General features: G+C 38.5%; 1 protein-coding gene across 2 annotated transcripts in view; it reads right to left on the bottom strand.

Annotated features, from left to right (window-relative positions):
* Positions 1 to 1,442: 1,442 nt before the first annotated feature.
* The window catches only part of LOC109046507 (receptor activity-modifying protein 3), a 17,686-nt gene continuing 7,098 nt past the window's right edge, over positions 1,443 to 12,030 (bottom strand). Inside the window, exons 2-4 of one of the 2 annotated variants that reach the window (XM_019064251.2) lie at positions 9,556 to 9,588; positions 6,942 to 7,101; positions 1,443 to 2,695 (exon numbers count right to left, since the gene is read on the bottom strand). In XM_019064251.2, the coding sequence (XP_018919796.1) occupies positions 2,443 to 2,695; positions 6,942 to 7,101; positions 9,556 to 9,588 (446 nt within the window). In that variant the 3' untranslated portion in view covers positions 1,443 to 2,442. The remainder of the gene's footprint in view (positions 2,696 to 6,941; positions 7,102 to 9,555; positions 9,589 to 12,030) is intronic. The other variant, XM_019064252.2, reaches the window with a different exon arrangement.

The following is a 12,030-nucleotide window of genomic DNA, read 5'->3' as shown; positions in this document are numbered from 1 at the left end:
GTGTGTGTGTCAGGTGAATGTTGTGTGTCCCCCCCTGTGTGTGTCAGTGAATGTGTGTGTGTGTGTGTGTGTGTGTGTGTGTCAGGTGAATGTGTGTCTGTGTGTGTCAGGTGAATGTGTGTGTGTGTGTGTGTGTGTGTGTTTTGTTTTTTTGACATTCTTCTGTGTCGGTCTTCTGTCGTTCTGAGTGCATGCACAGTGACGTTCACAGGCAGTAGCTGTGGGTCAAAGTCAGAAACTCTATTTAACTCTTTTTCCAGCTGAAATCTCAGTGAATGTGTGTCTTCTGTCCACGCAGGTGTCAGACACATCATTTCCTGTAACACTGACACAATAGAGACTAATATTAGCAGAACTCAACCTTTATTCCAGAGCTGAGATTCAGTGAAACTGCTGTATTTAAACTGACGTTCTGCTGTTTGACATCAAGATGAAGAAGAACAATCATATTTACTGTATTTGTGTGTTTTTCTGCTCGACAGCAGCAGCGTCTCGATGGAAATGTGCTGCTGAATCAATGTATTTATTACAAACATTACAGAAGAATCACAGCTGTTCAGCATCACTGTGCGAACAAATCATATGATCCAAAAGTGCTGCATAAATCTTAAAGAAAATGTGTTAGATATCATTAGATATTGACCCGAAGCTCCTGTTCAAGACAAAAACGACCCATGAAGAACCAGATCAAAATCAACAGTGAAACATGAATCATGAGCTGCTGTGAATGAATCACATCAACAACACTTCAGAATGAATCAAACATGAACAGAATAAATCAGATCATTTATTATTTAACAGATAAACAGAAACCCTGCAGAAACAGTGCTTGTATGTTTCTGGGATATGAAGATATGATTCATGCTTTCAGCAGGAAAGAAGCTCTGACTGATCCTGTGTTCCAGATGATCATCACGTCCGCAGCGGGACGATGGAAGAAACGCTCATGTGACGGAAATCTGTGAGTCCAGTTAAAACTGTCTCCGTTGTGCTTCTGCGTGAACTTGCACTTAGTAGTGTGGGCCTTCTAAAGTAAACAGGAAGTGAGCACTGGAGGCGCTAAAAAACTCTTAATCGACTTCCAATAATACACTCAGAACAGAGAACCTTCTCGCAGCAAAACACACAGACTTAACTCAGAACAGAGAACCTTCTCGCAGCAAAACACACAGACTAATTTGAATTTTAAGATTTATTAATGAACTTTTCAAACACTTGAATTTAAGATTTATGTGTTTAAATTAAAAACTTACAGCAATGAAACTTTGAAAGTTTGTTTCAGTTTTTGTTTTTTTTAATTTTGAGAGGTATTTAAATCTTATGTATGAAATTTGAATAAATTCATTTTTAAATATTTAAATAAAATCAAGTAGATGCAAGTAGTAAATGATTTCTTGAATGCAGAAATCTGACCTGTTTCACTGATGAATGACTGACAAATATGCATCACTTTAAGTTTATTAGTTTATGTTAGAACTGTGAAATCCAAATCGAAGGAATTATTTTATGCAGTTCAAATACCGAAATCATAAATGTAGTTCTGCACAGAAGAAGAAATGCTGCAGATTGACAAGACAGATGAAGACGAAGCCTTCAGACACACAGACCATCATCAGAACACACACAGGTTTGGGGAACATGGCAGCGGTTCCTGTAGCTCTTTTGGTGAAAATCATAACCAGCCCATTTCCTCTCATTCATCGGCCGCGCTGGGAAAGGCTTTTATATCCTTCCTGCAGCGCGAGCAGCTCTGGCTCTACTGGAGAACACGAGGCGAGACGTTTGAGAGCAACTATTGTCTTGAGTTTGTATCTTTAAGTCACACACAATACACGGCTTTCCTTCTCATATAAATAATACCGTCATCCTAAAACAAGCCTCGCCGGATTCTCATTCGAACACGTTCACATGTCCCGCTTCAGTCTGAATCAATCAAAACAGCTGTTTGTGTTTCACAGGAACATGTTGAGCATTTCAGGATTTTCCTGCAAGTCAGAGAAGAAAACCCAAGCTAAAATCACGGGAAAAATGAGCCGGCGATGCGTGTCAGACTGAGCGATGAGAGACCCACCAAAAACCACAAACACGGCAGTGTGAGTTTGACAAATGCTCTAAATCTACCTTATTTAATTAAAACATTAAATAATAGCTGCACAGTACATGATTCATGTAGTCCTTCCAGAGATCCTGACAGATCTTTACTCTCTATTAGCACTGAATTACAGTTTTTTTGCAAGAGATGTGAGGCATTTAGCATTTTGTGTGTGCAATTCTTGGATTTGTGTGTAAAGTTCTGAAAATGTAAGCAGTTGAAAAAAAACTGTAATTCAGCATCAGTGACTGCAGCGAGACGAGCGGAAACATCTGCAGGAGTTCAGCAGACGCTTCAGTGTGATGCTTCTGTCCGTCTGACCGGTCCTGATGGTGAAGGTCCAGCGCAGGCTAGGCCAGGATGTCGCTCCGCTTGCTGCACCACACCACCAGCACCACCATGGCCAGCGTGAGGAAGACGGGCACGAGGATGAGGAGGGTGAGCGTGTCGTCCGGCGGGTCGATGAACACGTGCTCCAGGCTGCAGTTGGAGAAGAAGTGCTTGTGGATGCTGATGATGAAGCGCTCCACCGCTGGGTTCGGCCAGAAGCAGCCAATGCGCTCAGCGTTCATCTCCGTGCAGGAGGAGAAGACGTGATACTCTCTGAGGAGAGAACAAGAAACCTCACCTTATTATTGATTTGTGACCCTGGAGCACAAAACCAGTCACCATTGATGTGTGGTTTGTTAGGAGGACAATATTTGTCTGAGATACAACTATTTGAAAATCTGGAATCTGAGGGAGCAAAAAAAATCTAAATATTGAGAAAATCATCTTTAATCATCAAATGAAAATAGCCATCAAAAATTAAGTTTTTTTATCTTTTACGGTAGGAAATTGCTACAAATACTTAATATCTGTGGCTAAGAAAAAAATAATAATTTTCAACCATTTTTTTCTATTGCTACAAATATATCTGTGCTACTAATGACTGCTTTTGTGCTCCAGGGACACATTTGATGGAGAAATTCAGGTCGTTTCCTTTCCCGGCAATCAGTGGATCACTCATTTCCTTTAGGAAGTCAGCCAGAGAAACGGCTCATATTCAGCGTTTAAAGACTCTTTTCAACAAATCTTTCAGATTAGCCGGAGTTCTGCCCGTGACATGAGCTTTATAATGCTAATAAAGTTCCTTCCTCTTCATCTTCACTGAGACACAGATCATAATGCAAAAGCGCACTTCCTCACACAGTCCTTCTGATCGACGTCCACAACACAAGATATTAATACCGGCACAAAGAACATGAAGCCTGATTCTGAGGATCATAAAGATGCTTCGCATTGTGATATTTTCATGACAATTAAACACATTCAGACTCGTCTTTGAGACACTTCAGGCGAAACCAGCATGTTTTCATGCACTGCTAAATTGTTGGTGTATTTTGCCCCAACATGTCTCTTTTCTCAAACTAGAGGAAGGAAACATTAAAAAAATTATTTTATTGCACTTTCTCTACTTGCGTCTGTAGATTTCAATTCCAATCCATATCTTTAAAGAGTTTTTTCTCTTTACAGTTTTATTCCTCTCTATATTCTGAAGGTTTGTTCATATTTCATTCACACTGAACAAGACAGTATTTTCTGATTTATGGAGTGATAAAAAGAGAAATCCAAAATCCCTTCTGAAAAACCTGTAACTGTAATATGACAACAGTATCAAAGAAGTGTGCAGATTAAATAAGCATATTTATACATAACATTTCAGAAACATTGTAACATGGTTTTAAACATTGTTCATTTTTTACCCTACTCACCTGTGGTGTTTCACTTTCTTATTAACTCATATTCATTTCTATAGCACTGTATTCCATATAGATTGTTTCAAGACAGCTTCACAGTAATAAACTTTTTACGAATTCAATTATTGTGATGAAAAAAAAAAATCACATTCTCATCGTTGTAATATAGCCACAAAAATCAGCCTATACAGACACAATGATTGTTTTTATTAAAAGTAGAATGTGACTTTCAAAATGAATTTATAAATAAATGTGTCTGTGTGTGTGTGTGTGTGTGTGTGTGTGTGTGTGTGTGTGTGTGTGTGTGTGTGTGTGTGTGTGTGTGTGTGTGTGTGTTATGATCAGATCCCATTAGCGCGGTCATCACTGAATCTCTGTTGGTCATGTGATCGTATCAGCCGTTAGTAAAGTGTTCATCAGGGACCGCAGCACTCACTATCTGTCATCAGCAACCATCTTCAGCAAAAACACACCTGCTGTCCCATCTGCTGATGTTATCATGGAGAAAAACCTCCTCCAGACCAGATAAACGCTGATCTGCTGAGCAGAAGACAGTGAGACACAGCGAGAGCAGGTCAATCTCCAGCGAAATACTGGACCTCAGTGACTGAATAAATGAAGTTAAACAGGTCCGTGAAGGTTTCCTGTGATTAGTATGCAAATGAGCAGATGTGTGTGAGCCGTGATTGGTCCCTGCTGACGCCTGCAGGCTCTTTCCTCCAGAGGTCTGGGAAAACAGACCCGCTCAGGATCTCAGTAATTGGGTTCATGCTGTGACCCGTCTAATCATCCGTCTTAATAAAGCGTCCAGCGGTGAACCTAATGGTGTGCAAGGAAGTCGTGGGTCACTGATGTTCACCAGTGTCCAGCTCAAACCCTCGTTTCTGATTATTATTAACGTTTTGATGGTGTTTGAGTCACTTATCCCTAGAACTAGAGCTCATGTTGATCGTAGAGCACTGCAGACGTGACTGATTCCTCACATCTGTGTGTTGCTGTTACTAGTCTTCAGAGACAAAAAAAACATTTAGTGTATTACACGTTTTCTGAAACGTTGTTTAAATATGCAAATGAGGCATCCTCTAATTAAATACGCACTAATTTGCACACATTTCCATCTGATTATTGGATAAAGTCAAGTTCATAATTTTTGTTTGATTTTGTTTTCATATTAGAGTTGAAGGTTTTTCCAGAGGGGGTTCTGAATTTCTCTTTTTGTCACTCCATAAATCAGAAAACACTGTCAACAGACAGAAAACAAACACATTTTCACCATTTTTCAGGAGTGAAATGTTGTATAAATCAGTGTGAATGAAATATGAACAAACAATCAGAATATACACAGAAAAAAATGATTTTCTTATTTAGTATTTTTTTCTTGTATTCTAGTATAAATGTATAAACATTCTTGAATCAAGATGCATTTACTTGACAAGTAAAATTACTTAAGATATTAAGACTTAAAAAAAAAAAAAAAGATTATCAAAATTTTATGAGCTTTTGCTTAAACCAAGCAAAAATATCTCCCAATGGGGTAAGAAAAATAATCTTAATTCAAAGGCTAAACAAGACTATTTTCTTGCCCCATTGGCAGATATTTTTCCTTGTTTTAAGCAAAAACTAACATAATAAAACTAAGACATAATATCTTAAGTAATTTTACTTGTAAAGTAAATGCATCTTGATTCAAGAATTCTTAGTATTGTGTCTTGTTTTCTAGTATAAATATCCAAGTAAGAAAATAATTTTTGCAGTGTAGAGGAATAAAACTGTAAAGAGAAAAAAAACTCTTTAAAGATATGGATTGTTATTGAAATCTATAGACAAAAACAGATAAAGTGCAATAAAATAAACACTTAAATGTGTAGTTGAATGTTTTCTTTGCATTACTCTGAAAATAAAGACATGATATGGAAGCAAAAACTGAGCAGTGCATGAAAACACACTGGTTTTGCCTTATTTTGAATAAATACTGTCCATTTTAAAGACATGATCTGAACATGTGAAGGGTCACTGTCATCTCAAGAGTGAATGTCATCAGAACCGCTGGCTTCTGTTCCAGATAAACATGTAAACAGTGTCGTGCTTCTGGTTTAGGCTGACAAATGTTAAACACTCCTCGAGTGTCTGGAAGGAGCTCAAGATCATGTCAGAGTGAACTGTAAGTTCCCGGAACATCTTCAAGAGCAAACATCTGTAGATCACAGATTCATCAATGACAGCGGAGCGTTTACAAACACACGCAGCAGATCATTGAGTCTGTGAGAACCACTTCATCTACTCAACTAGTTACCCATCCAAGTCCTTTACAGCACAAATACAGCAGAACGCAGTGTGTTCTAATGCTCTCCAGTATTGCATCATTCATCATATTTGAGTGGATGATTATCCAGATATATTAATCTTCAAATCAGCCTCATAAAAGTGACGGGAAGCGTCTCATTACACTCAATTACTTCAATCAGAAATGTTGAACTGCATTGTTCTGAATAATGGCTCTATTGTCTTCTGTAATAACGTGACGTGACGTGACATGAGGCCAAGTATGGTGACCCATACTCAGAATTTGTGCTCTACATTTAACCCATCCAAAGTGCACACACACAGCAGTGAACACACACACACACTGTGAACACACACCCAGAGCAGTGGGCAGCCATTTATGCTAGGGCACCTCAGTCGTGTTATTGAAGGTGGGAGAGAGCACCATACATTCACTCCCCCCACCTACAATTCCTGCCGGTACGAGACTCGAACCCGCAACCTTTGGGTACCATTAGGCCACAACTTCCCCCATGCTGTAATGGTGCTTACAACTAAAATTGGATTTGTTTCATAATTTATGAATTCTGCAACATCAACAATGTATTTTCCTGTTTATTACTGTAAAGCTGCTTTGAATCGATCTGAATTGAATAAAGTGCTGTAGAAATAAATGTGTCTTGACTTAGGAATTGAAAAAGAAACACAATCACACACACACATACTCTCTCACACACAGGCTCATTAATGTTTAATTAAGCTGGACTCATTGAGATGTTTGACTCTTGTATTTGCATAGATTGGAGAGTAAAGTGCTGTAGAGGATGATGATGAGGATGGTGATTCACCTGATGAAGTGCGTGAGGTTGCATCTGTCGTCTGGATGGATGTGATTCATGTCACTGCTGAATCGTTCGCCGCATCTCTCCATCTCCAGCAGCAGGAGTGTCTGATTGCACTGCGGGAGCCGTGGCCGCTGGGTGGTCAACAGATCAGCGCTGTCTGCGTCTGCAGAAACAGAGCGTCAGTCCACATGCTGAGAGACACAACTGAGACAAGACTGAGACGTGACTGAGACATGATTAAAACATGACAGAGACAGAGAATCAGTCCACATGCTGAGAGACACAACAAAGACACGACTGAGACATGACTGAGATTTAACTGAGACATGATGGAGACATGATTGAGATTTGAGAGAGATTTGACAGAGACACGACTGAGACATGACTAAGGCATGACAGAGATTTGACTGAGACATGACTGAGACATGACTGAGACATGACAGAGATTTGACTGAGACATGACTGAGACATGACTGAGATATGACAGAGATTTGACTGAGACATGACTGAGACACGACTGAGACATGATTAAAACATGACAGAGAATCAGTCCACATGCTGAGAGACATGACAAAGACACAACTGTGACACAACTGAGACATGACTGAGATTTGACTGAGACATGACGGAGACATGATTGAGATTTGACTGAGACACAACTGAGACATGATTGAGATTTGACTGAGACATGACTTTGTTGGCATTAGTGGACGTGCATTAGCATGGTTCAAACTGTACTTATCTGACCGCCATCAATTCGTAGCAGTGAATGAAGAGGTATCATATCAATCACAAGTGCAGTATGGAGTACCTCAAGGCTCAGTACTAGGGCCGTTACTTTTCATGCTTTACATGTTACCCTTCTGAAATTTCATCAGGAAACACGGTGTTAACTTTGGCTGTTATGTTTTTGGTTGTTGGTTTTATGTTTTTTATTTGTCCGGTGAAACATACCAAATTGAAAAACTAATGGAATGCATAGTCGATATAAAAAACTGGATGACGAGTAATTTCTTACTGCAAAATTCAGAAAAAAACAGGGGTGTTAATTATCGGACCTAAAACCTTCACATTTAATAACCTGGAAAGCTGTCTAAGCCTTGATGGCTGCTCTGTCAATTCTTCGTCATCAGTTAGGAACCTAGGTGTGCTATTTTATAGCAATCTTTCCTTAGAAATCCAAGTTTCTAGCATTTGTAAAACTGCATTTTTCCATCTCTAAAATATATCTAAATTATGACCTGTGCTCTCAATGTCAAATGCAGAAATGTTAATCCATGTGTTTATGACCTCAAGTTTAGATTATTGTAATGCTCTATTGGGTGGTTGTTCTGCATGCTTAATAAACAAAATTCAGCAGCTAGAGTTCTTACTAGAACCAGGAAGTATGATCATATTAGCCCGGTTCTGTCAACACTGCACTGGCTCCCTATTAAACATCATATAGATTTTAAAATCTTGCTAATTACTTATAAAGCCCTGAATGGTTTAGCACCTCAGTATTTGAACGAGCTCTTGTTACATTATAGTCCTCTACGTCCGCTGCGTTCTCAAAACTCTGGCAATTTGATAATACCTAGAACAGGGTTCCTCAATTAGTTTTCACAGAGGGCCGAATTCTGACAACAATAACAAGCCAAGGGCCACTGACCTATATATTATTATTGTTATTATTATTATTACAATTATTATATTATTGTTGCTTTTGTCTAAATAATCAAAAGATGGTCACAAGATAAATAGGCCTATAGGATCTCTACAGCCCTGTAAGATTGCGGAGACCAGGAAAACTAGAGCCCCAGAGACCGATCCCCTGTAAAGACCTTGTCTCAGACGACCACCGGGACAAGACCACAGGAAACAGATGATTCTGTTGATGAGCCTGGAATTGAACTGGTGGTTTCATCTGGTCAGAGGAGAACTGGCCCCCCGACTGAGCCTGGTTTCTCCCAAGGTTTTTTTTTTTTCTCCATTCTGTCACCGATGGAGTTTTGGTTCCTTGCCGCTGTCGCCTCTGGCTTGCTTAGTTGGGGACACTTCATTTCCAGCGATATCATCAACTTGATTGTACAGATACTATTAAACTGAACTGAGCTGGATGATGACATCACTGAATTCAAAGATGAACTGCCTTTAACTGAAAATTGAGTGTTTACTATTGTCCTTTTGCATTATTACACACTATTTAAGCTGCTTTGACACAATCTGTACTGTTAAAAGCGCTGTATAAATAAAGGTGACTTGACTTGACATGACAGAGATTTGACTGAGACATGATTAAGACAACTGAGACACGACTGAGATACGACTGATACTCAACTGAGATTCAATTGAGACATGACTTTAACACACGACTAAAACATGATTGAGACACGATTGAGGCATTACTTTGACACCGTCTAAAACACAATTGAGACATGATAGAGACATGATAGAGAAATGATAGAGACATGACTAAGACATGATTGAGACGATTAAGACATGATTGAGACACGACTGGGACTCAACTGAGACACAATTGAGATGATTAAGACATGACTGAGACATGTCTTTGACACACGACTAAAACACGTCTGAGACATGATTGAGAAATGACTGAAACATGAGAGACACTCACCTGATAAACCTCTCGTCATCAGCATGTTCACTGCTAAAACAAAAACAGTTTCATGATTAGGACCCAGATATAACTAGATTCAAATCTGACTCATATCATATTCATATCTCGTTATTTTAGGGAAGAGAAACACTATTATGAACTATATTTCAATTTAATTTATTTAATAGTTATTGAACTAAATCATTTCAACACTGAACTCTACTACCATCTTCTGCAGAGCTGCTTATAGCTGAAATTGAATTAGTTTCATAAATTTGCACCATTAACACTGTTATTTTCCTGTTTATTTCTGTGAAGATGCAATCTGTATCGAATCAAGACCTCTAGAAATAAAGGTGACTTGACTTGTATTTTAAACCCACATCAAACCCACCAAGTACATTAATATATTATATTACTTATATATTATACAGTGAGATCACACAACAAGACATGTTTAGTGAACCAGTTTCCCCAGAATCCTCATGCTAGTTGAGCAGCACTTTTGTTCTGGTGAATAGTGTGTATCAGTGTTATTCCAGCATCTAAAGCAGCCTGCAGCAGCATGTGAATGGGTCTGGTGTTCAGCAGGGCTGTCAGTCCGTCCCTGAGGAGACGCATGAATATTAATCACAGCAGACAGACAGTGGGACGCGCATGCTAACGGCGCATGCTAATGGCGCATGCGAGCGCAGATCCCTCATGCAACTCATCAACTCAAACTGTGTTCAGAGATGTTAATACAGGCCCCAATACGCCGCTTCATTTCTGAGAGCTCTGAAAGACAATCTTGCATTTATATTAGATAATAAAGCCATAAAGATCCAACATATCCAGTGACAACCACACATTTAAAGTCTGATGAAAATATGATGTTTGTAAATCTTTATTACATTTGCATTTGTGTTCGGTTCGAACATCATGTAAGTTCTTCTTGTAATACAGTGCATGAGTCTAATGGTTCGCGTGAAGATATCAGACATCAGATGAACGAGTTGCAATGTGTCAACAGTTCAGGCCTGAAAACACTTGACTGTTATTGTGCTAAACTTAGCGGCTTCCTGTATCCGGACACAGACGCGAGTACCGTGATAATGTTCAAAGGCTTCAAGGAGCTGCTGAGTTTCCCTGGAGAAGCTCTGAGACGCTGTCCATCATCAGAGCAGGGCATTCTGGGATCAGGACTGGGTTAAATGGTCCAGACACTAAAACACTCTCTTGTTGATTCAGGTGATTCATTCAGAGACGAGACACACCGTACTCTAGCAAAAGATGTAAATGACACTGTAAATGTCAAGCGCCAAACACACTCGGACCTGAACATCATCAATTACTTACTTCAGCAGAACATCAGTGAACTGCGGTCAGATGAGATGTTGTCAGGCCATATGCCAGTAAAAACAAATTTTCTCGCTGTACCCTGTTTGTTTTCATATTAAAGCGTGAATGAAACTATGAGCGTGCATGTCAGATCCATGTCATGTTCACCAGCGGCAGCTCTTAAAGTTATAGCAGCCAAATAATCTGATAACCAGCTGCTGTGATATCTTTTCATTAATGAACAAAAGAAAAAAGATGAAATCAATAACTATTGTTGCTTTAAGGATGCATCTATATTTAATTTAGAATTTAGTGTTTGACAGCTTTATTCAGTTTCTGTATATAAGGGCACAGGTAGCTAAATATGACATTTATTATAATGTTCAGTTCACTTAAATTAGTTATTTTTTAAAGTTTAATAAATGTTAAAATGAATAGCTCTCAATTATACTGTAATGTTGAATGGTTAAATATTAGGAAAAAAAGAACAATTTCATAGAGACATCAGTAGTATTAGTGATACTGACCTTCAGTCATAAAAAAAGATGCCATTAAACAAATAATACAAATATAATGTCTTTATGTTGTTTCTGCATTAATTTGATGATTGATTGTGAAATGATTGCAATATAAAAGTATATTTAAAAACTTTAATGTTAGGTGGGATTAATCGCAAATAATTTCAGAAAAAAATTCTGCACTCAAATCACGACAGTTTATTATTAACTGTTTGCATCTATTTGATCATATTTTCAGAATGCTTTTTTTTTTTAAATAATTCAAAATAATATTTAGTTCAAAGGTTCAATGAACTGTTCCACTTCAGAAAGTCAAGTTTTTCTGACTATTATTTCATATATGTCAGGGTTAATGTGAAAACATTTGATGCTCATGATGAGAATGTAGACGACTCTCTTATACACCTGCTGCTGTTTCTCTGCCGCCTGGAATAAACCACTGGCCTTCATCAGTAATCAGAACAACTCTAGTTAAACGAGCTCTTCGCAAACAAGCTTTTATGGAATCATTAATATCCCTGCTCCTCCATTCACTTCTGTAATTATAATGTTTGTTTGCACCATATTGATATTTATTTAAAAATTAATGAGCTGACAAGGTTATAATGTGCGTTCTCATGGCAATGGCTCCGTCCACTCAGAGCAGAAACACAAC

The sequence above is a fragment of the Cyprinus carpio genome, chromosome B24 (assembly GCF_018340385.1).
Source record: "Cyprinus carpio isolate SPL01 chromosome B24, ASM1834038v1, whole genome shotgun sequence".
NCBI classification, from domain to species: Eukaryota; Metazoa; Chordata; class Actinopteri; order Cypriniformes; family Cyprinidae; genus Cyprinus; species Cyprinus carpio.
This window is presented reverse-complemented; position numbering and strand designations above follow the sequence as displayed.